General features: G+C 34.6%; 1 protein-coding gene and 1 non-coding gene across 5 annotated transcripts in view; both read right to left on the bottom strand.

Moving 5' to 3' along the window:
• Window positions 1-26,505, bottom strand: part of RTN4 (reticulon 4) — a 78,410-nt gene that overhangs the window by 21,685 nt on the left and 30,220 nt on the right. The window contains exon 1 of one of the 4 annotated variants that reach the window (XM_055377910.2): window positions 16,185-16,515. The exons of the other annotated variants lie outside the window; for them this stretch is intronic. Within the exon in view, the coding sequence (XP_055233885.1) occupies window positions 16,185-16,218 (34 nt within the window). The 5' untranslated portion in view covers window positions 16,219-16,515. Of the gene's footprint in view, window positions 1-16,184; window positions 16,516-26,505 lie in introns of those variants that run through there. 4 annotated transcript variants of the gene reach the window in all.
• On the bottom strand, window positions 20,501-20,604 carry LOC115933692 (U6 spliceosomal RNA). Its single transcript, XR_004069546.1, has one exon. It is a non-coding gene; the product is annotated as a U6 spliceosomal RNA (small nuclear RNA).

Here is a 26,505-nt window from a genome sequence, read left to right as displayed (position 1 = left end):
ACTGCCACCAACCCCACTGTGCAAAGTACAGAAGAACTTCCATCTTTTTCCGTAAAGAAGCTGAAAAGATTGTTAGTGAAGCTGCAAGAATGAAAAAAATATTAGTTGATACCAAACAGTGTGGCTGACTTAATTGACATTTGCCAACAAAATTTCTAGTCCCTTACAGATTCCTCAAATTGGTTTTAATAAAAAAATTTTGAAAGATTGTTTATACAGGATAAATGATTCTCAATAGGAGGAATGTATAGAACTTTATTAAAATCCCTTCTGAGAAATATAGTGTTTTTCTGAGAAAAATACTGTTGCTTCTAATGGTCAACAAGAGAATTATTAGTTAATTTAGATTTATTAGTTAACTTAGAAGTTTGTTCAATCCTGATACCAAAATCAGACAAAGACATCACAAGAAAGGAAAACTACAGATAAATATCCCTTATGAATATAGATGCAATAATCCCCAACAAAATACAAGCAAACTGGATCGAGCAACATATAAAAAAGATTATACACCATGGCCAAGTGGCCTTTATCTCAGAAATACAAGATTGATTAAACATACGAAAATCAATCAACACAATAAATCATATTAATAGGATAAGGACAAAAACCACATGATCATCCCAACAGATGCAGAAAAAGCATCTCACAAACTCCAACACCCTTTCAAGATAAAACATTTAACATACTAGGAACAAAATGGAACATTATCAACCTGATAAAGAGCATCTACAAAAACCCACAGCTAACATCAAACTAAATGGTAAAAATCTTTCCCCCTAAGACTAGGAACAAGACAAGTACATCCATTCTTGCCACTTCTGGTCCTGGGGGTGCTATGCAGTGCAACTGGCCAAGAAAAAGACATACAAGGCATCCATATTGGAAAGGAAGAGATTAAACTCTATATAAAGATAACATGATCTTATACAGTAAATCCTCACTTAAATGTTGAGGATAGCTTTCTGGAAACTGCAACTTTAAGTGAAATGACATGTAACAGAACCAATTTTACCATAGGCTAATTTATATAAACAAGACTTCATTTTCTATGGCATATTTCTGGTCACAAAAACATCATCATATTCTAAATAAAGGTCGGGCACAGTGGCTCACGCCTGTAATCCCAGCACTTTCAGAGGCCAAGGCAGGCAGATCACCTGAGGTCAGGAGTTTGAGCCTGGTCAACATGGTGAAACCCCATCTCTACTAAAAATACAAAAATTAGCTGGGCATGGTGGCCGGTGCCTGTAATCCCAGCTACTCGGGAGGCTGAGGCAGGAGAATAACTTGAACTCAGGAGGCGGAGGTTGCAGCAAGCTGAGATCACATCACTACACTACAGCCTGCATGACACAGAAAGACCCTGTCTCTAAAAAAAAAAAAAAAATCTTAATAAAGACTCAAAACACTTCTACTATTAAACACTGAAATAAAGTAAGCTATATATACATTTAAGAAAGATTTTTTAAAACACAATTTTTGGTGAATCAGTGATGGTGGTTGTAGTGGTGGTGGGTTAAATCAAGGAACAAATGTCTGCAAAGCAAATACTGTGGTAGGAGCACCTCCTGCCACCACCACACAGTTCAGAAACAACAAATATGGAGGGATCTCTAAGTGCCTTCATACTGCATCATTTATTGTTGTGCATTTGCATGATTATTATATACTTTATGGGTTTTTATTTTATAATAATCTGTATTCATTCATTCATTCATTCATTTTCTAAGCTGCTTATTCCAGTTCTGGGTCACGGGTGGCCAGAGCCTATCCTGACATCTCAGGGTGCAAGGCAGGAACCAACCCTGGACAGGACACCATTCCATCACAGGGCACACTCATACACACACCCCCACACTCATTATGAGACAACTGATACACACCAGTGAACCTAATGTGTAAATCTTTAGAATGTGGGAAGAAACCACAGAGTACCCAGAGAAAACCCCATGCAGACATGGGGAGAACATACAAATCCCATACAGACAGTGGCCCCAGCCAGGAATTGTTTTTTTTTCTCTTCCTCATGCACATTATAACGAAACAACACTGAACAAAACAATGATATGAGGGTCTGTTGTATGTATTTTAAAAATTCTAAGGAATCCACAAAAAGCTACTAGAAATAATGAATGAGAGTCCAGCAAGGCTGTAGGACACAATATCAATATACAAAAATTGTATTTCTATACACTAGCAATGAACAATCTGAAAATGAATTAAATAATTCCATTTGTAATAGCATAGAAAAAATAAGATACTTAGGAATACAGTGAAAAGAATTTCAAGACATATAAACTATACATAACACACTGTCGAAAGAAATTAAAGATGACTTAAATAATTGGAAAGACTCCTGTTCATGAATTGAAAGACATTAAGACAGTAACACTCCTCAAATTGATCTAAAATACAAACACTATCAAAATCCTAGCTGTCTTTTAGCAAAAATTGACATGCCAATTGCAAAATTCATATGGAAATATAAGGGATCCAAAAAATCAAGAAAAACTTGAAAAAGTACAACAAAGGTTGGAGGACTCGAACCTCCCTATATCAAAACTTCCTAAAAAGATACAGTAATCAAGACAGTAGAGTAGTTACACAAGGACAAACAGGTAGATTAGTGGAATACAACTGATAACCCAGAAATAAACCATTACATTTATGGTCAACTGACTTTCACAAGGGTGCCAAGGCAACTCAATAAGAAAAAAACAGTCTTTTAAACAAATGGTGCTAGGACAACTGGATATCCAACTGCAAAACAAATGACGTTGGATTCTTCTACTTCATATCACACATAAAAGTTAACTCATAACGGCCGAAAGACTCAAAGTTAAGAGCTTAAACTAGAAAACTCTTCTATCTTTGTTTCTTATCTTTTTGTTGTTGTTATTGTCATTGAGACAAGGTCTCACTCTGTCACCCATGCTGGAGTGGAGTGGTGCAAAAGCAGGCAGCCTCAGCTTCCTGGGCTCAAACAATCCTCCTGCCTCAGCCTCCCAAAGTGCTGGGATTGTAAGCATCAGTCACAGCACCTAGCCAGAAAACTCTTTAAGAAAAAAATAAGTGTAAATTTTCATGACTTTGGATTAGGCAATTGTTTCTTACATATAACACCAAAAGTAGAAACAACAAAAGAAAAAAAAAGATAAATTGGACTTCATTAAAATTAAAAACTTTCACCACAAATAAAGTGGAAAGATACCACACAGAACGAGAGAAAACACTTGCAAACCAATTCTCTGATAAGAGACTTGTACTCAGAATATATTGAAAAACTTTTACAACAGTAAAAAACAATTTAAAATAGACAACAGATTTGAATGGACATTTCTCCAAAGAAGGTACACAAATGGCCAATAAGCACATGAAAAAATACTCAACATCATTTAGTCATTATAAAAATGCAAACCAAAACCACAATGAGATACCACTTCATACCCCCTAGGACGGCTATAATCAAAAAGATGAACAATAAAAGGTGTTAACAAAAAGTGATGAAGATTAGAAGCCTCATACATTGCTGATGGGAATGTAAAATTCAGCCACTGTGAAAAACAATTTGGCAGTTCCTCAGAAAATTAAATACAGAGTTATCTTATTACCTGGCAATTCCACTCCTAGGAATTTTCACCCAAGAAACTAGAAAACACAAAAACTTAACACACAAATGTTCATAGCAGCATTATTCATGATAGCCAAAAAGAGGAGACAGACAACCCAAATGTCTATCAGGTGATGAATGGATTTTTTTAAAAAAAGGTATATCCATATAACAGAATATTATTAGGCCATAAAACGAAATGAAGTGCAGTAGTCCTCCCTTACCTGCATTTTCCCTTTCCCTGGTTAGAGTTTCCTGCAGTTAACCACAGTTAAAAATTAGGTGAGTATAGTACAATGAGATATTTTGAGAAAGACACCACATTCATTTAACTTTACTATACTGTTACCATGATTCTATTTCACTGTTAAAGTTGTTAATTTCTTACTGTAACTAATTTATAAATTTAACTTTATCATAGTTATGTATAGATAGGAATAAACAGTATATATAGGGTTCAGTCCTATCTGCAGTTTCTAGGGCATACGCTAGGGGTCTTAGAGTTTTACCCCTCAAGAATAAGGGGGAAACTACTGTACTGATAAATGTTACAACCCAGATGAATCTTGAAAACATATGCTAAGTGAAAGAAGCCAGTCACAAAAGGCCATATATTTTATGATTCTGTTTATATGAAGTGCCTTGAATATGCAAGTTATGAATTCTGTAGAGACAGAAAGTAGATAAGTGATTGTCAGGGGCTGGGGAAAAAGGGAAGAGGAGTGACTGCTAGAGGGTGTGGGGGGCTTTTTTGGGAGGGGGTGAAGAAAATGTCCTGGAAATAGATTTAAAACTTTAAAAAAATAGTCCTTTCAACATACTTCTCTACTAGGTTGTAAACTCCATAAAAGAACATGTATGTCTTACTACCTAACTTTATCCCCAGAGCTGAGCAGAAAGCCAAAAACAACTAAATTTTCAATATTATTGTTGACTGATTAGAATGAACGAATACCTTATGACAGGTTACTAATTCTAATTGATTTATTTAAAAAATGTTTCTACGCTTTAGACTTAACATTTATTTTATTTACACTATTTTCAGATGTCTACATTTATTAAATAACAAATAATGCTTTCAGGTAATTTATAAAAAAGAAAACACTGTTTTGCAGGCTTGTCTCCCCTTACTAGACCCTGGAAAACTGATAAATGCCTTTCATCTTTATATTCCCATTACCTACATCATTAATGCTTGCTGCACTGTCTGAATAGCGGCCAGATTATTTTTAGAACAGAAACATTTAAATTCATTTTCAAATTAAAATAAAGGACACCTTTCAATAAGAACTACAGGATCACCAAAATGCTAATTTTGGATTCCTCGGTAATCACTTTAGTGGTTCCTTATTTTTGAAAAACCAAAACTAAGACAAAGAGTTTATACAAGGAAAGTTTAACTTTTCATGGTTCCTCAAGTCTCCTTCTATACTGCAGAATAAAGGGTTAATCATACAAGGTAATCCTATTCTGTGGCCTCAACCTTACTCATACAAAATGTTCATTAAACATCCTTTCAAAGATCTGAGATGAATTTAGCAGTACTTTTCCATTTACAACTTTGGGGGAATGCTTATGAATTGCTAAAAATAATGTTCATCAATTTTAACAAACCCTTGTAGTTTAGAAAAAAGCAATTTATGCCCTGCAGTCCTTGCCGTTTGTTTCCAAGATAAAAATCTGAAAAATGACTGTGTGTAATAGCATCTTTATCAAAATAAAATTTTAATTCAAAATAACTCAGTACACTTAAATCTTTTCTTTAAAATAAAAACTTCTGGCTCAATGCACAGTAAGAAGAGTTGCCTACATTTGGTAATCACAAACTGTCATCTGCCATAGCTAAAAATAGTGTCAGCCTGCATTGTGCATGCCTTACGTGCAGAAGTCATCCAATTACATTTTGCCTCAAATCAAATTCTTACATTCTTCTTTGAACAGCCCGAAGTCAGGTTTCAATTTTAAAAAGCTTTTGTCTGGGAAGGCGGGGCAGGGGGGAGTTAAACTGGCTGTTCCTAAAAATACTAGGACAGGGAATGGCTGGCAGAAAAATACCTACTTTTGAAGCAAAAGCAAATATTAAGTTCTCTTTAATAATGCCAGGTGAGGAATAAGAATGGCAGTTAAATAGGAAATAAATGAATATATAAATATTAGAACGGTATTAAAATTTCAGTTGTTTTTCACAACCATGTTTATAATAAGTAATTATATATTTATTAAGAATCACAACCCTTAATCAAATTCTTCCCAAATGCCAGGAAAAGTCATTAGAATTCAGAATTGAACATTTAGTACTACGTAATAGAAAGCTTTTGTGTCAACACAGTAAGCATTCACCTGTCAAAAAACTGACAGGTGAAGGTCCACAAAAAGGATCTGTGCAGAGTTTAGCTCTCTTCACAAAGACATTAAGAGGAGCTTGAGTCCTATTTCTTTTGAGTCCTATTTCTTCCTTCAGGTTAGTATCAATATGATCTGAGAAGATAATGTAATCTCTGTTTCCCTGTGTGTAAAATTAGAAAAATAATACCCACCTAAGAAATTATTTGAAGCTGAATTGAAATTTCACATATGGAAATGCTTGGTAAACTGAACACACTGGTACTAAAGCTCAAGAGATAAGGTCAAGAAAGGCAATCAAATATTATATGTAATGCTTAGCTAAGCCCTGATTTTTTAAAAAAGGTGAATTCAACTTTCTCTGAAAGTATATCTAAAGAGGTTTCAATTAGCACGTCTCAGGCTGATGGGTACCTGTTATTGCTACAAAAGTATCTCAACCAAATACCTGGCAAACCAGCATCTGTCTTGGCTATCTCCTCTTCCTTTAACTAGTTTTTAAACAGATACATGCAAAATTTCAGGTCCTTGTCTCTTCCACTAAATCTTTCCTGTCTTACTTTGATAACGTTACAGTGCTTTGGCAAATTTGAACCACCACACCTAAGAAAATAACACTTTACATGACAAACAAATAGCACTAATAAACAATCAGCAAAATTTCTATACTTCCCTTTTCTACAATAATTTTGTCATCTCCCAGTCTGAGCAAGGCACTGTGCTGAGTACATTGTATACATTACCTGGAATCATAACAACTCTAAAAAGTATTATCTGCATTACATATGTGATGCAAATGTATTTGTACATTTGTAATGTAAACATATTGTTAAATAAATTGTGTAGGGTTACAAACTGAAATTCAAGTCTGACCATGAAGGTCTCACTCTATTATACCTTTTGTATTTAAAGGACTATATTAATACTCAAGTTTCTTTTTATGCTACTTGAGAATACCAAATGCTGTTTCTACCTTAGTTTAAATAATTGAGACAGGAGACACAATTTACTAACACTACGAGTAGAGTTATAGGTGAGACCAATAAATTTCCTTAAGAGATTCAATAATAGGAATAAACCATGTTTTGTTTAAATTGTTTTCTAGAAGCAATCTGAATTGTTCTCACCTTAAAAATAAATTTATACTATAAATAACAATCTATGTAATTACATATGAACTATAAAAATAGATAAAAAAGACACTGGTGAATTTAAGAATGATATTAAAATTTTTAAATAAGCAATAAACTTGACAAACACAGCATATAAAGCAATGAAAATACCATTTCTAGAAAATCTCCAGGAAACAGAAGCCAAACATAAAGATGTGAAGTTAAGTCAATGTTTACTATTCATTTTATTAAAAAACCAATCCTACACCCAGGATAGAACCTTATTATTATTACTGAGAACAAATGGCCTTTACAATTAAAATCGTTTTAAACACCGAGTGTGTTTTCACACACATACTCCTTTCCCCACATAACATGAACTAAAAGATGGTTTGTGATTTTAAAAATATGCGTCTCTAGCTCTCTAGTAACCAACACTATTTGAGGAGTACAAGATTCTCTTACCCAAGTTTAGTATTGTTAAATGGTCCCTGCAGTTATGAAGTTGCATAGGAAAGAAAATTTTCATAAATAAGAAAACATCCACTAAGTAATCTTCAAAATTAATCCAAGCTCATAAATATCGCTTACTGTTTAAATTCACCATCCAGCGTCACTCATTACCTAAATGTCTTGTCAGATAAAACCACCCAAATCAACAGTGCAAAATTGCAAATCTTCCTATTAACATGAAATTCCACAAAGTTAATGTTGTGGGTGATGCTGGAGAATTGCTCCAAAAAACACTGACAGTCCAACAGGCACTTCAAAACAGAGCCTCTCACTTCAAAAGATTAGGAAGAGCCCCCAGGAAAGTACATTTTTAAACCACTGAACATTTTTTGTAAAGGGACATTATATATGATCCACTGTGAAATTCAACCATAAAGCAAAAGAAGCCATTTTGTGCTAGTATACAATTTTGTGGCAAAAATTACATTCCCCTAAATCCCAAAAACCTGATTCATCCTCTATGTATTCTAAAACCTTACGCACGGCTGTGATTATAAACTAAACTATGTTAAGAATGAACTAAAATAAATTTATTTTCATAGTTATTGGTTTTTATGTGCCAAGATAAAGTCAATCAAATCTTATTTTATTTATTTATTTATTTATTTAAGACAGCGTCTCCCTCTGTCACCCAGGCTGGAGCAGAGTGGCATCATCATAGCTCACTGCAGCCTCGACCTCCTGGGCTCAAGCAATCCTGCCACCTCAGCCTCCCAGGTAGCTGGGACCATAGGCGTGCACCACCACACCAAGCTAATTTTTTAAAATTTTGTAGAGACAGGGCCTCCCTATGTTGCCCAGACTGGTCTCAAACTCCTGGGCTCAAGCAGTCCTCCCACTGTGGCCTCCCAAAGTGCTAGGATTACAGGCGTGAGCTACAAGGCCCAGCCAGTGGTCTTTTTTTCCTATATTTCAAGTAGAAAATGCCTCAAATATGTTGCAGAAACATAAAAACTACCTATGGCTGTTTGCCGTCTTCTAAGGATAACACGAATTTCTCTAAGAGAAAAGTGAAGTTCAATAACACCACAGATGCTTCATTTATAATTAAATTCACCAGTTTACTTCATTAGTTCATGTAGTTTTCAATATCTCCCATAATCCTACACTCTTTCCAGCTTTACTAGGAGAAAACAAGCAAAAAAGGGCAGAAAACAGTTCTAATTTTGCACTCCTAGTTTTCCTAAACCATGATAATTTTCTCTTTACAGAATAATCCTACCTTTAATTTCATTTTCTCTAAGGTAAAGCTAAATATCTTCTCTTTAAGTATGTTGGATATACATGACTCTCCCTACCTGCACTCACTTTAACGATTTTTCAATTGTAAAGAATGTTAAAATGAGAACTTCTCCTATGACAAGTTTGTATTTCTGATACATGTTGATAAGCATGTGGTTATTAAGTTACTAGAATTGATCAAGACCTGCATAAATAGAAACCTAAAATTAGAAAATAAACTGGTTCAATGTATAATTTACTATAGTTTAAATTTTCCTTCTTGTTGGCCCATCTAAAGCTTAAAATAAGTAGGCAACAAGTCTTAGAAGCCTGAGGTTACTGCTCAAAACCCTATTTTCTACTAACAAAAACTAAATGGAAAACATACTGTCCCGTAACTCTAGAAACATGAAGCTTAATATACTGGAGTTGGGGGAGGGGAAGAGCTCAAAGCAAATTACTAGTTCAAAACACAGAATGAACCTCACTAGTAAGTAAATCAGTTATATGTCTTCTTCCATAACCTTATATAACTGTTGTACACACAATATAAATGTTCATCGAATCAATGAACAGTACAAATAATCATTAATATTTGATAATTTGGTAATTTTTCAGTTTTTAAATTGCTTTGAGCTTCATAAGAAAATGTTATATAGAATATGGTAGTGATATAGTATTTGAAGAAAGACGACACAAAATATTTTAGTGTCTATAATACGTCCAATGCCTAAGGGGCAGCTGAATCAAACAAACTTGAAAGTCATGAAGCAGATTAAAAAAAATACACACACACTCAGTAATATGTCAGCCTTATTCATGATAGAGCAGAGAAATAAGTATAAATGTGGTGTCAGATCACTGCTCCAAGGATGCAAAGAAAAGTATTGCCTAAATTAAACATCATCCCTTAGCCCAAATTCTAGCCAGAGATGGGACCAAGTGAATACAGTCAGCCCTCTATGTCTGCAGGTTCCACATCTGTGGATTCAACTAACTGTGGAGGGAAAAATGTAGCTAGACCTATGATGACTGCATCTGTAACTAAGCAAGTACAGACTTTTTTCCTGTCATTATTCCCTGAACAATATAACAACTACCTACATTGTAAAAAGTAACTCAGAGATGATCTCAACAAGATGTGCGTAGGTTTTACGAAAATACTGCACCATTTTATATAAGAGACGTGGGCATCTGTGGATTTTGGTATCCATGGTGTAGGGGGACGCGGGGTGGAGGGCTGGAAATAATCTCCTGCAGATACTGAGATGGCTGTACATAAAAAGGGAACTTAGGGGACACCCAGAGAACAAATTTAAGAATTCTATTCTCTGCCTAGATATTCTGCCTACACCCCAGCATGTAATCCAATCCTGAAAGATGAAAAGAAATTATTCTCCTGGCCCAGAGAACTCCCACTAGGTTTAACCTTTTGACAATACCTGTACTAAATGACTAACCACACCTACCTTCTTCCATGATTAGTGTGACAGACAACTGCCTGCCTTTTTTATTGCAGTGAGGACAATACGAAAGAAGTATACGACATTCAATAACATGCCACAAGTAGACTATGCACAAATAAAATATCAAAACATGGGCCGTTTTAGCTTATATACTTTTCAATCTTTGGTTATTCAAGTGCAAATATAAATTATAAAATAAAAACAAAGGCTTCATGCCACCATGGACCTGTGGCATGGTCCTGTGTGGGCCTGACAAATATTTAAATCTCTCGTTTTCTTGGTTTCCTTCTCAGTAAAACAGGAAAGTTGGAATAAATGATTAATAGAATGCCTTATCTGCAGGAATACTCTAAAAATTCTGAATCTACAGAAGTTCCTTCAGTTGCTGAATTGTTCCTTTAAGAAGGGGGAAAGTGGGGGAATCCTTTTTCTAATTGCTCCCACTTGAAATCATATTTTAAAATTTTCCAAAAATTTATGTGGGTTTAAGGCCAGAAGTAAACCTGGCTGAAAAATGGAGTTCTCAGCCTTTTCCTTCATTGACAAGCTGCACCAAGTCAATCAGAAGACCCAGTGATGAAGCCATCACTGTTTTTGGCCTTCAAAAAAATTTGGAGGCTGGAAAAAGAGCCAAGATATTTATGTATAAATAATTGTAATAGAAAGTACAAAATGAAACCCCTCATGCCCTTCCCTTAGGGGGGAAAAAAAAAGTACAAAATGAAAACTGAGAGATGGGAGTGAGGAACACTGAACTACCTCCCCAGGGAGACTTAGTGAACACCTCAAGGAGAACCGGGTCTTTGATAAGGACTACTTGAGCAAAATGAAATGGGAAGAAAGGGCCTTCAAGGTGGAGAGAAAAACACAAGCAAAGGCAAAGAACAGGTATGTTTAGAAAACGAGTCCTTCAGTGTGGCTAGCGACAGGGAGTAATGACAGACGAAATTATAAAGGTTGGGGCTAGGCCATGGAATGCCTTTCAAACATCCAGGATAGACAGAAGAAACTTCATTTGAAAAGTAAGTAAAGGAAAATCCCTTAAGTGCCATGATTAGAGTTGCACTTCGGAAGAGTAATTTTAATTTCGCTGTGACACACATCATTTAGTGGAAAGATCAGTTAGGGGCCCTAGTAAGGATAAGGAGTACACAGACTTGGGTAAATAAAATAGAAAGGCTATTTCCACCATTGCTCCCACTGCTTACACATCTTACAATATAAAGCTGGTTCTTATCAAGTAATTTAATGAGTTAACACTGACGAAATAGCTATCTTAGGGTAAAAACTGTAAGAAAGGAATACATACTATTTAACCTTAGCCACAGATCCATGATAGACACTCACATTCACTGATGAAAATAACAATTTGTACAATCTTTCTGGAAAGCAGTTTTGTAAAAGGCGCCCAAAGCCTAAATAACATAACCCAGAAATTTGGAAATAATCACAAATAGAAACAAAGACTTATATTCAGTTATAATCATTTTAGCATTGTTTTTACAGGTTGAGTATTCCTGTAATATGTGGGACTAGAATATGTTGGAATATTTGGAAATATTTTGGAATACTTGCATATACGTAATGAGGTATCTTGGGAGTGAGGCCCAAGTCTAAACATGAAATTTATTCTGTTTCATCTACATGTTATATCCATAGCCTGGAAGTAATTTTATGCAATATTTTACATAATTCTGTGCATGAAACAAAGATTGTGTTAAGTATTTATGTGTGGAATTTTCTACTTGTGGTATCACATCAGTGCTCAAAATGTTTCAGACTTTGGAGCATTTTGGCTTTTAGATTTTCAGATTAGGGATGTTCAACCTGTACTTGCAAAACTTTAGCAATAACCTGATTTAACTAGATGGAATTAAAATATTGTAGTCATTAAAATAGCGTACAGTATTTAAAAAATACTTAATGGAGGAAAAAGACTACAGAATAAAATATACCACAAAACCCTCCCAACACACATTACCCTGTTAAAAAGATGCCCCAAAACTATTCTCTATGCGATGTGAGTTTTACTCTTCTACTTACCTTCTAAATTCTCTATAACACATACCTATGTAGTGCTGCACTACTAACCCAAGATCTAGAAAATGTATCTAATGAATGCCTAAATATTCGGTTTTAACAAAGTTTAGAACTGAAAGGAGAGTCGTTCCAATCAGTAGGCCCCATAATTAATTAATGCCAAAGTTCCCTTGTTGGGCATTTTTTGGCCTTCCCAAGTAAGGCATTTCAAACACCAAGACCCCTGCTACTCTCTACCAAAATGTCAGTATGAGCTTTATTCAAGGCTTTCAAAAAATGAAAGTAGCTTATCATAAGTAAAGATCAGAGAGCCCTAAAAGAATCTCTACACGGAAGTATGCTGCAGAAATGGTCCAAAACTAGTTTGTCTTGAGATATAATTATATTAAGTTTTAATGCTAGAAACATTTCTTTCCCTATCCTACAGAAACTTCTCTCAAAGATTACCTCTGGCACATTAACTGACAAATCCAAAGAGTACTGTAACAATAAAGAACAGTGTTGCACCTACTTTTAAAATTTAACAAGATTCACATCCATTTCTCACTTATATTAACCAGCTTCTCTAAGTATTTAATTGCCCATTCCTTCTTGAAAATTCTTTCCCCCCTTAGTATCAGTTACACTATCCTGCTTCTTTTACTGCTCTAGAACCTCCTCATTTTCCCTAAAGCCGCAGACCTCCATAACGTAGGTTTTAGGCTTTCCTTTCTTAATAGTTCTTTCAATGCGAATCTCCTCACATAGTATTCACCTGCCTCACTCTGCATTTGACTCCCAATTCTTTATCATTAAACCTGTCATTTATCTGAGCTTCCGGGATGTTCTATCATCACTTCAAATTCAAAGTGTCTGAAACTCAACTTGGCATCTTTTCTATTTTAGCTCTATTTCTACTAATACTAAAGGACTGTCATTGCCAATATTTCACTCTAATTCAAACTTCATGTTGCCCCTTGAGTCTTTACACCTCATCCTTGTCTTGCAAATCTATACCAAATGCCAAGTATTCCTTCCTTGAATTTCTCAAATCTGCCGCTTCTTCTTCCTTCCTATTTCAGGCCAAATTCAAGCCTATCTACTTTAAATCTGGGCACAACTACAGTCATCCTAACTGGTGTGGCTATAGGTTATTCTCCCCCAGTTGATCTTATGCAGCACCCTAAACCAACTGCTATCATTTACCATTCCCTACTTTAAAACTTCCAAATCCTTTTTATTTCTTTTACAATCAAATCCAAAACTCAATGTCTTCTGCGGTCTGGCCCAGGGTATCTTTTCCATAAAACCAGAGAACCTCTCAACTGGAACCCTGGGCAGCATGCAAATGAGTAAATTAAAACCAAAAAGGTAAGTTTCTTATTCTAGCCAAAATCAAAATATACCAGAACCAAGGCTTAAACCCTAGATCACTGTTTCCCGAATTTGCCCAAAAATATGAATTACACCAGGATGCTTAATATGCAGATTGCCAGGCCCTACAAAATCTGATTTGGTAGGTCAGGACCCAAGGAATCTGCATTTTTAAGAAGCACTAGATGATTCTCATCTACAGAGAAGTATGAGGAAACCTAATCTAGTTCATCTAAATTTTCTACATTCCTTGACCACACCAATCTTATCTTTCAACTCCTGTCCTAAATATTCTGTTCTACCCAAAAAGTTATTTACTGTCTCAACTATAGCTTTTTAGTGGTTATATCATTCTCCTACCCCATCCAAATCCCTAGGCCTACCCATTCCTTCCTATTTTAAGCTCCTAAAAATCTTTTGACTACCTTAATCAAAATTTTCCATATAACCCCAGTAATCGAATACTATGTAAATGTCATTTGTCATAAGTATCCTACTAAACAGAAAATATGAAGAATATATAAAAGAATGCAAATTATTAATGCTTTCAGCCTGAAAGATCGAGTATCTTAAATACCAGTTAATCGGCAAGCAAACACACACACACACACACACACACCACCTTTTAAAGAACACTGAAATCAGAGCATCTCTCAAATCTGTCACTATGCTATACTGGTGGTCAGGGGGAGAATGCAGTAGAAAAATGCCTAAGTATATTTTTAAAATTTACCTAGACCCTAGATTAGGCTCCTTCTCTGCTGTCAAACTATTTTTTTTTTAAATGAGGAAAAACTCATTCCATGACAGCTTCCAACTTCTCAGTGATTTCCAACTTAAACCTTACTCTGTAATCTTAAATATTACTCTGTAATATTAAAATTGTCTGCTGATAGAGAAAATACTAAAATATAATTTAACCACTGAATCAGAAAAACAGGCAAAGTTAATCTTACCGACCAAAACAGCCAGACAGGTACTAAAAAATATTAGGCCATTCCACTTACAAAGTGAGGCTCCCCAGAGATATTCAGGAGTAAATTCAATTTTACATTTGAGTACCTAAAAATAATCAAACAAATCTCTGGAAAAAATATGAACTACATTGGATCTTAATTTCTCCTGTCTCATAATACCTTTAAATTACTTCAACAAATAAAGAACTTAAGATGTTATTTAATGATTTAAGACTTATTAATAAAGAACCTTAATAGTTGCAGAATGAGCCCTGATACGACTTTTCACCTACTTTTAAGGCCTGTATTTATTGTATTATTATCATTTGTATCATTTTCACTTAGCAAAAGCTACCATATATCAATTCATCAATCTGTAACGTCAACGGCTAACAGGATGAAGAAATAAAAATCCTTCTCTTTAAATTCACATGTAAAGAAATCCTAAAGGCAAAACCCAAAGCTGTATTGTTTTCTATTATTTTTTAGGTTGCAACCATAAAATCTTACCAATGTCTCAATATGGTCTCAATCTTAAATTCACCTTTTCCCCACGTCTTTATTGAACAAATTTTTAAAAAGATATTGTAAAAGTTACTGTAATTAGCTCTACATACTTTTAGAAATATTGTTGCCAATCCTGCTAGAAGGAAATAATTTTTTTTAATTATAAAACTTGAATGTAGCCAGGAAAAAAACTGCTTATGTAGAATGTCTATTTGGACTACTTAAAAATAGCTCTAATAATTTAAAGGTAATTTATTATAAGTGGTCAGATATACAGCCTACCACCTTCTTTTAAAGAAAAAAAGGTAGATTTAACCATCTACATAATAAAATATTCTTTAAATATTCTAGTCAACATTTTACCATTTACAGGCTTAAATTCTTACACAATGATCCACTGAGATTTGAAAGGATCTGGGCTTTCAAGGGGGAGGAAAAGGGATCAAAATCACTGATTGGTTATTACAAGGACAAAGGTTAGTGACTTAAATATAGACATGCATTTAAAATTACTGTGTAATTATACTGTGTAATTTGAATGATTTCAAGATGCACATAATCTGATTAAAAGAAAGTTGGTAATAATTTTAAAGGTTCAAATCAGATTTTCAAAGAAGAGGCTTACTGCAAACACAATATCTTGCTACCTACAAACCTTTGCACAGAATTTCAACTACACCAAGTAAGGTTTTTTAAAATAGTCACGGAAAATATGTCACTGTGAAACACAAAAACAGCAATGTGTATTTACCACATCCAAGTGACGAACAAATGAAATCTGTTAGATCTATATTGTTTACAATGTGCAAGATTAGAGAACAGAATCTAAACGGCAGGACTGAAAAGACTAAACCGAATGCCAGTGAAACAGAACAGCATGACATTTTCTGGTATACAACCAAATGTAAAAACACGTGAGATAGCCGTTTTAATCCTTTAGACTTCAACTCTTCAGAGGTTTCACTTTCAATCCAAAATATCTAAATTCCAAAGCTTATTCATAGAAATATATTAGTGGTCACATATAAAAACTGAATAAGAAATTAAAAAGCAGATATACCCTTGTCCTTCCAATTTTTCTTCTGACCGTCCATCTCTTGTCACGATCTGCTTTGCAGCTCCAATTATTAATTATGCATACCAACAGAAAAGCTGTAACTGCACAAACCTACTCCCTGAGACATGAAATACCCGTTTCCTCAACCGAAGTCTGCAGTCTCCTCTGCTGCACAACTGCAGCAGGACTGAAGTCACCTGACGTCTTCTGGGTGTGGAACAGTCTGACGCAGTGCAATCTGTAACTAGGCTACTAATACTCCAGCATTAATGCTTTCCTTCTATCTGTTGATTGTTTTAGGCATTTGCCTTGTTGCTCATACCAAATGGAGCTGCATTTGCAGGGAGAGGGCAGGCTACCAAAAGAAAGGAAATAAGGGTTGTTCTTAGAACTAACCACTGAATGTATCTGAAATGCAATTAAAGCCATATGCAGTTTTTTTTCTTTCTTTTTTTAACAGATGGTCGAATTATGCTACTGGTTTTCAGTTTCATTTAAAACTCTAAAATTAATGGTTACCTGATAAGATAAAAATGGACTGATCAAATATTAATAGCCTAAATTTCAAGCTTGTGAAATGATGAGTCTCCTTAATTGCTCCTAAGTTTATTAAGACGTAAAACATTCAGCATTTTGCACCTTATGAAGGGATAAACAGAAAATAAAAGTCAAATTACTAATGTTTATTGAACATATTATTTGAACAGAAAACTTTAGCAACTTAATCTTCCTAATATCTTTTTTCCTCTTTTACAATTATGGAAATCCAGAGACTTACAAACATACACTTACTCTTAATCATCATCTGCTCCAACTCAATCTTTGAATATTTATTAGACACCTCTACAGACAGTATTAATAGATTCTTAGCTTGGGGAGATATATTCATGGGCTAATGATATAATCTGCCATGGGAAAATGACATAAAAGCAAACTATAATTTTATTTTATTTATTTTTTTCTGACACAGGGTCTCGCTCTGTCACCAAGGCTGGAGTGCAGTGGTGCAATCATTGGTCACATGGCAACCTCAACCTCCCAGGCTCAAGCGATCCTCCCATCTCAGTCACCACAGGCATGTGCCACCATGCCCAGTTAATTTTTTATTTTTACACTTTTTTTAGAGATGAGGTCTCCCTGTGTTGTCCAAGCTGGTCACAAACTCCTGGGCTCAAGCAATTCTCCCACCTCAGCCTCCTAAAGTGCGGGGATTACAGGTATGAGCCACCACACCTGGCCTAAAATTTTGCTGAAAAATATAAAAACAAATCTATGTACAGCATTTTTAAAATCTGTGTTCAACTTTATAAAACTGATTTTCATTCCAATGCAGTGTCTCTACTTATGTTCCACAATCAATTCACCTGATACTTATATCTGCCTAAACAGAAAAGGCACTAACAAATCAGCTAAAATATTTTAAAATGCAATTTGCGAAAATACTGTAAGATACGTAGCCTATGTACAAAAATACATACTTAAGACTGTATAGCTAAAATGAAATAGAGATAATATTTTCTGGAACCTGCTATCTGTGGGCTGCAAAATCCTTAATATCAGAAGTGGCTTGATATTAATATATACTCCTATTATGTACCCAAAAAAACTAAAAACAAAACATGTAAGAGTTAAACATAGAACTAAAATTAGGAAAATGAGAGGGGAAAAAGGAAGTGGCTTGAATATCAATGACACATTTATTTCCCTATCTGCCACTCTAACTCCAAACATAAATAAAGAAAAGTAATTTTTAAAAGAGCCCAGTATTCTCAGCTCGAGTTAATATTTAACTTTAAACTTTATTCACTGAACCCCTGCATAATGTGATATTTGAGAACCCGGTCATCAAGCCATATCATGGCCTGAAAATGTCTGGCCTCTCCACGCAACATTCAGAATCTCAAACTATTTAGTAAATACAAAATACTGACTTTCTAATAACAAGTCTCTTAAAACTGAAAGCCAATAAATAAGTAGCATTAGAATAAAACACTCAACTATAGTACTCAAACACTATTTTCAAGTCAGAGATTACTTCACTAGGAGAAGAAAAAAGATTTACTGTGATCAAGTTACTCGGCACTTAAGACTACTTGTATCTTCTGTGGTACTTGATTTGGCTTAACAATTAAAGAAAAAAGTCTGAGAGGCGCAAGAATGTGTAATAAAACATACCCACTCATCTAAACATTAAACATACTTAATAGCACCCCTGACAGATTAAAAAGTCAAAATAGGAGCCCTGAAGTTTAGTAAACATTTCAGCCTACATAGTGACATCTACTTCTTTAATTTTTATGGTCTTTGTAAGTGTACAAGGAAAACTAGCTTGTGGAAATCAACTGACATTTTGCCCAGTTCTTTCTTACAAAGTTTTTCAACTAGACTTGTTTTAAGTTTGGCAAGTTAAGCAAAAAAGTGCTTAAATCTGAAAAACTGATATGACACAAATTCGTTAAAGATGTAAAGCCAGATGGGCTATGTTTATTATGAAAATCATATAATCTCTACTAAAAATGGAAGGCTTTAGGACATTGCCTGACAAAAAGTAGGCACTATGTAAGTGCTATTTACTTATCAGTATGCTAAAAATAACAATCAAACTAGAAGCAACAAGACAAGTAAGGCACATCTAAGAAAGCTCATATATTAAGTCATTCAACTCTAGGCAATAACCCAATCTTTCTAAACAGAATTGCCCCCTCTCATACACAAACTATTGTCGTTGCTGTATAGTTCTATTATTTTCCAGCTGAGAAAAATGTACATCTGCATAGTTTATAGGTCCTATTCCACACTGAACCCCAACTTAACAAGTCAAATAAAGAAAGGACATAAATCTGTTAAAAACTTATCTTCATTTATTTTGTTTTCCTTCAACTACCTAACTTTTAAAAAAATTAATTCTTTTGAGGACAATTTTCAAGTAGAGCACATATGTCTCAACTTGCAGAATGGCATTTTGACTATTTGAGACAGGAACCTCTTTTCCCATAAAAGCAAAGGCTCACAAAGGAGAGGCCACAGAAAACTCCTTTATTTATACTGCAAGCCAATAAAAGTGTTGTATGAATTCTAAGCCCTATTTCATATTGTGTGTTTGTGGAGGGGAGAAGAGGGGGAAAGTATTCTCCTTTTCCTGAACTCAAAATCAGCTTTACACAGAACTTTTGAAATAAACTGTTCAAAGTTCATATTTGGCAATTTCCCACTCCTCAATGTCCATGTCCCCAGTATCCCCTTCTCCCAAGCATGACAAAAAAATCAAAGATGAAAACTTCCCCAAATACATATCCATAATGTCTTTCCTTTGCACCTTATGAAGGGATAAGCTCTAAAGGGTAATATGCTGTAAAATTACCTACACGGTTTCTTTTCTCACATCTCAAACCAAACTCTCGTTTCCTTCATGCACTTACCTCTTAAGTAGGAAATATGCATAAATCAATTCCTACTAAACAAGAAACTCTTTTATGACCTCAGAAACTTTGTGTATGTTTTTTGGTGGGTTTTTTTTGAGGGGGAGGGTGTAGGGGGGGTGGTATCTAACTGGCAAGATTTCAGACAGTAGAAAGTTATATTTTAGATTTTAGAACAGGCAGCACTATGCAAGGTGTTAAGTCCACCCCAGCCAGCTCTTATTTTAAGACATTCTTCCTTTTCCATTTCTTTCTTTCCTCTACTTCTGCACCCAGGAAAAACTCAGGTTTTTGTTTTGCTTCGTTTTTCTTTACAACATTTAGAGATGCAAGGGAAAGAGGGTGGGAAAGCAGCAATCATTTGGATTGAAAATGCTACTCTGAAAGTTAGAGACTGCTTATGTACACTGCTCTTGAGAGCTAAAATAATTTATACTTTCCAGCCACAGAAAATAGGCATGTTTTTTAAAAAATAAGAAACAATTATAGCTACACAGCAGTTTTAAGCTTATTTCAAAATTTAACTATTCTGAGCTACACAAAGGTATGAAATTAACATGTTTCATTACTGAAAGGAGTTAATTTTTAAAACCCTACCATATGCTGTAATATAATGCCCTCTATGGACTAAATTACAGCACTTCAACATTACTGAATTAAATCTTAACTGGAAAAAGATTTTAGTCTAGAAAATGAATGACAGTACAAGTTAAAATAGCAAAACAACGAGCATTTTAAAGTCTATAAAAAATTTAACATAAGGTACCAAAAATGAATACTAAAATTCATAAACTGAAAGTGACACTATTTATGAAAACTAATATGCTAACTTCTTACATTATAATCTAGAACATACAAATATTCTTAAACACCCAAAGCATTTTTAAAAATTTTTTATATAAAAATATGAAACACTTCACTAATTCTATGCGTCATTCTTGTACAGGGGCTATGCTGATCTTCTCTGTATAATTCCAATTTTAGTATGTGCTGCTGAAGCAAGCATTTTTTTTTTTTTTTGGAGACAGAGTCTCGCTCTGTCACCAGGCTGGAATGCAGTGGCACGATCTTGGCTCACTGCAACCTCCACCTCCCGGGTTCAAGTGATTCTCCTGCCTAGCCTCCCAAGTGGCTGGGACTACAGGTGCGTGCCACCAAGCCCAGCTAATTTTTGTATTTTTAGTAGAGACGAGCATTCACCATGTTGGCCAGGATGGTCTGGATCTCCTGACCTCGTGATCTGCCCGCCTTAGCCTCCCAAAGTGCTGGGATTACAGACGTGAGCCACTACACCTGGCCTCAAGCACGCATTTTTAAATTCTGAATTCAAGAATTAATAGCCACTAGGCTCTAAACAGATCTTCTTAAACTTTAATGTCTTCATTTAAGTATCCAGGTATGGGGGGAATCTTTAAGGTCATTTCATAATGTTTATAGTAGTACGATTAAAGCATTTGTTTGATTTGGTACAAGATGTCAATATTCAAAATTGCTTATAAAAATTTTAAACTCATCTGTTAGTGCAAAACGATATTCACAGCTCGCTAAATTTCTCTGTCCAACTGAATTTATTCCACATAGTCAATTATAGATCATTCCACAGACTTGATCTTCCATCTACAACACTAGATGGCACCAACACCCGTAGTCTACAGTTGATTGCCCAGTTCATGGAAGGCAATCTGGCAAACATTAACTTTCTGGCTTTTCCACAAGATTGCTGCCTGGCCCTAGGGAGCTAGATCAGAGTATGGGAATAGGAAAACAACTCTAACACCAAAAAAAATACGTGGGGTAAAATAATCTCTAATCGGTATCCAAAATCAATTTTAAATAGATCAGAACTAAGTGTAAAATTAAAACTATAAGTAAATAAAAAATATATTTTCCTTTGTGAAAACTGAAAATGTCCACTGAAATGTAAACTAAAAATCTTTTAGAAAACTGAGGGAAAACTATAACACAAGAGTTTACATCCTTTATATGTAAAGAACTCTCATAAAATCAGGAAAAAAAATGAACACCTAAATTCAAAAATGGGCAAAGAGTATGAACAAGCAAAAATCACAGAAGAAATACAAACTGCCAACATGTTCACATTCACTAATAATCAAAGATCAAAAAAGCAAGTACTACTTGCACCTATCAAACTGGTAAAGGGCTTTTAAAAAATACCTAGTACAGAATGTCCAGAAGAATATTTAAGGAACGAATCATAGTAGATAACTCTAGGAACAGCACTAGGCAGCTGGACAACAGAGAGGGAGGAAGAAGTGTGACTGTCTCTGTACTTTTTGCATTTTGTATAATGTAAAAATATTATCTATCAAAAAATAAGCAATATGAATTGTTGGTGAAAGTAGAGAAATGGGTGTTTTCTTCTTCTGATAAAAGGGTAAAAATTAGTACAACTTTTCTGGTGGCCAATTTTTATAGAAACCCTTATAAATGCTCATACCCACTAACCTAGGTTTTTATTTCAAATTGATTTATGGAAAATAATTCAGGGATATGTAAGATATATTTAAATATAAAGAGGTTAATAGCATTATTTATCAATAACAAAGGAACAATCTAAGGGTCCAACAATAGCAAAGTGACTGGTTAAACTATACCCATACTAAGGAACACTAAGTACAAAAAATCAGCAGCAAAATATTTAAAGACATGGAAATGTTTGCATTATATAAGACATTACTAAAGTTTTTAAAAGCTTATAAACAATATATAGAGTATGATTCCAATTTCATAAAACACTATTACATTCTTAAAAATACACATATGCGGCCAGGTGCGCTGGTTCATGCCTTTACTCCCAGCACTTTGGGAGGCCAAGGTGGGCAGATCACTTAAGGTCAGGAGTTCCGGACCAGCTTAGCCAACATGGTGAAACCCTGTCTCTACTAAAAATACAAAAATTAGCCAGGCACAGTGGCCCACACCTGTAATCCCAGCTACTCGGGAGGCTGAGGCACAAGAATCGCTTGAACCCAGGAGGCAGAGGTTGCAGTGAGTGGAGATCCCGCCACTGCTACTCCAGCCTGAGTGACAGAGCGAGACTATGTCTCAAACGAAAACAAAAACAAAACACATGTGCATTGAAAGTAGACTAGAATAATATATTCTAAAATATTAAACATTGATTATGTCTGGGTAATATGATTATAATTTTTTTCATCTCAATGCTTTTCTACATTTTTCAAATTTGTACAATGAGCGTGTATTGTATGTCAGACTGCTTCATAAACTGTTGCTCTAACTTCACTGATAGTTATCAAGTCCTTAGAAAAAATCCTTATTACTAAAATATTGAAGCTCAAGTAGATTAAAATATTTGCCAAGGGTCATACAGCTAAATCAGTGAAAGGGTCAGAATTAGAACTCAGGTCTGTAAAATGCCTAAAATTAAGTTATTTAACCACATTATATTTAGCAGGTATCTCTTTGTTATGGTACATATTTATTTTCAATCTGTATTGGGCCCACAGTAAGCACTAAAAAAAACCTCACTAATTTAACAATGTCACTTTTTAAAAAGTAAATATAATCGTTTCCTTTATTAACAAGAGTCAGGTTCTAATTTAGCTACATTGTACATCTACTGATAGCCTTCCAGTTAAGATTAACTACTTATCATAATAAAGTCCAACTTACATCAAAATTTTCCAAATATTATTTGCTCAATAAAAATATATTTTAAACAAAATATCAACTCTTAGTATCTACAGTACTTCAGTAAAAAAACTCAAAGGCTATATATACTTTTTCAGAAAAATATTTTAAGTCATAAGAATATCAAAACAATTCTTATTCATGAACATATGTAAGTTCTTATTCATGAACATACATAAGTTTGCAAAGCTAATTTCGTATTATTTACCTAGACAAACAAGCCCTTTTAAAGTGAGTGATCATGGTAATACTACTTGGTGAATCCTGGGTATTACATAGTTTAATTATAATGAACATATAATCAATGTATGGTCGGTTTACACTTCACTTACCAATAGTTCCAATTAGTTCAGCAAGACACAATCTATATTTCGATTACGAACTAAAAATATTCTCTGTGCATTAGTGACAAGCAACCAACAAACATATATTAAGTTATCATTAAGTCAAGATCTCAGCAGTTTGGACAGGAGACATGAGCACCTTTCTGTACCAACAGCCTACCAACATAAACAGATGATAGCAGTTGTCCAAAGTAGGGTTTTTCAGTCTCCACATACTAGCAACAGAATGTTACCCTAGTTCCAATATCCTTACATATGTGAGAAAATGTAGATGGCAACCAACTTTCTTGACATCTTAAGATGTCAAGAAATGTCTTACATTGCCTAATGGTTCAACACAACAGATATATGATAAAAGCAGCAGCACCTTGATTGCCTGCTAAAGTTAGGACAATAACTGCTTATTCCAAAACCAGGAAATAACCGTGAACGGACAAAACCTGAGTTGGAATCGCAGTTCATTCTTGTGAAACTAGGTAACAACTAATACAAATAAGAAGTTAGCCCAATGTCTGAAACACGCAGAAGCTCAAAAACATTGTGCTTATTACGTAATTTACCAGGTATCCTTGAAAAAGTTACTTAACATCCTTAGGCTTAGATTTTATCATCTATAAAATGGTTCCTTCTTTCAGATTATGGTGAAGACCTAAATGAAACAAATATGTGAGAGTGCTTGTTGGTCAGAAGATGTTCCATAAATGATAGTCTTCCCTTTCCAGATAAAATGAGAAGAATTCAGCTTTTCTCAACACTTTAAAATTCTCAGTTAAAAACCTAAAACTGGGAGAAAGAAAATCTAGAACTGAAACAAATGAAGCTAACTGTATTTCAAATGAATATCATAGCCATTAGTCAGTGGGAGAAGGACGGAGGGAAAAGAAAAAAGAACAAACTAATACAAGTAATCTGTGAATAATGTATTTGACTATATACATTCCATCTTAGGCAGGGTTGCGGAGTAGGGATTTGCAAACAATCCAGAACTCTTTTATCAAGTTTTTTTTTTATTAAAGTGATATGAAAAAAGCATTCTACAACTCTTATAGGTGTATTAAAGGACTGGATATAAATAATGTATTGGTGGTCTTAGGAACCAGGGTTCTCACTATAAAAGAAGAGACAAATATGAAATCAGGAAAGAAAGAACAAACCCTGTGAGAATGGATTAGAATTAGAGGTATCTGTGTGAACTCATTTCTTAAGTATGTATGTGTATGTGTGTATGTTTATTTTTATGTATGTATATAAGCATTTCCTAGCTTTATCCACTGAAAGTGTTAAAATGGAAAGATCCCCACAGTAGCAATGACCACAACTAGCATCTAGCTCTTGATCTTTAATACCTCACTATTATGAAAATGACCTCTCATTCTACATTAAAAGGAATCAGGCATCCTTGGAGAAATGGCTGATTCCAGGGCTGGGACACGGTAAGCATAAAATAGGCCTACAATATTTTGTTAGGCTAGAAAGTAAGAAATGCTCCCCTCCCAACCCCAAAGAAAGAAGGTTGCATGTCCCTGAGCCTACCTGAAGGAACCCTCAAAATATGCAATAATTTACCACCAAAATAATAAAGTTCAGTAATGAATCATAAACCATTGGAAAGAAAATGGAAATTCATGGATCCATACTGATAATTAATTAGCTAATTAATTCATTAATGGAAATGGAGGTCTGCTGCTTAAACAGGAATGCTGAGGGTCAAATGAAAAATGTACGGGGAGTACTGGAGTTAAAATCATTTTTCAACTCTCATGGTAAAGACTGGATCAAGCAAGAATCATCAATGGTTTACTAAATCAGGGGGGCGAATTTTGATATGGAGCAGGATATCTGCATGTGTTCAAGTGTCACTCCTCAGACTGCTTATCATCTGTAAGGGAGAAACAAAGACAATATAAGGAAATCAGAGCCCATCTTGCCCAGACGGTCAAAATTAACATAACCAGTGAGGGACTGATGAATAGCAGATAACTCTAGAAGTGGTGCTATGAGAGGGACACATCATCATCTATACAGTATCATAAATGAACCCATAGCCTCAAATTAATCACTAGGAAACATCGGACAAATCCACTAGGAGGAATGTTCTATTATAAAGTCGGGGGAAGAGAGGCCCTGTGTTCTTTAAAACTGCTAATGTCATAACAAATGAAGACTGAAATGGGAAGTCCTACCCAGAGCAACTGAGCAAGAGAGAAATAAAGGATATCCAAATTAGAAAAGAGGAAGTCAAATTGCCCCTGTTTGCAGATGACATGATCTTATATAAAGAAAAACCTAAAGACTACCAAAAACTTGTAAATTCTGTAAAGTTGCAGGATATAAAATCAATAACAAAAATATCGCATGTCTTTACACAAACAACAAACTAGCTGAAAAAGAAATCAAGTAGGAAACTCCATTTGCAATAGCTTAAAAAAAAATACCTCAGAATAAGTTTAACCAAGGAGGTGAAAGACTTCTACAAGGAAATCTACAAAACAATGATGAAAGAAATTGAAGAGGATACAAACAAATGCAAAGAAAGACATTCCATGTTCATGAATCATAAGAGTTAACATTGTTAAAAAATGGCCGTAATATCCAAAGCAGTCTACAGATTCAATGCAATCCCTAATAAAATACCAATGACCTTCTTCACAGGAATAGGAAAAAAAATCCTAAAATCTGTATGGAACCACAAGACTCCAAAAAGCAAAAGCAATCCTGAACAAAAATAAAGCTGGCGGAATCACACTACTAAATTTCAAAATATACTACACAGCTATAGTAACCAAAACAGCATGGTACTGGCATAAAAACAGAAACACAGACCAATGGAACAGAACAGATAACCCAGAAATTAATTAACATATCTATAGCCAATCAATTTTTGGAAAA

Source organism: Gorilla gorilla, chromosome 12, assembly GCF_029281585.2.
Source record: "Gorilla gorilla gorilla isolate KB3781 chromosome 12, NHGRI_mGorGor1-v2.1_pri, whole genome shotgun sequence".
Classification (NCBI taxonomy): domain Eukaryota; kingdom Metazoa; phylum Chordata; class Mammalia; order Primates; family Hominidae; genus Gorilla; species Gorilla gorilla.
Note: the sequence above shows the minus strand (reverse complement) of the source record. Positions and strands in the feature narration are given on the sequence as shown.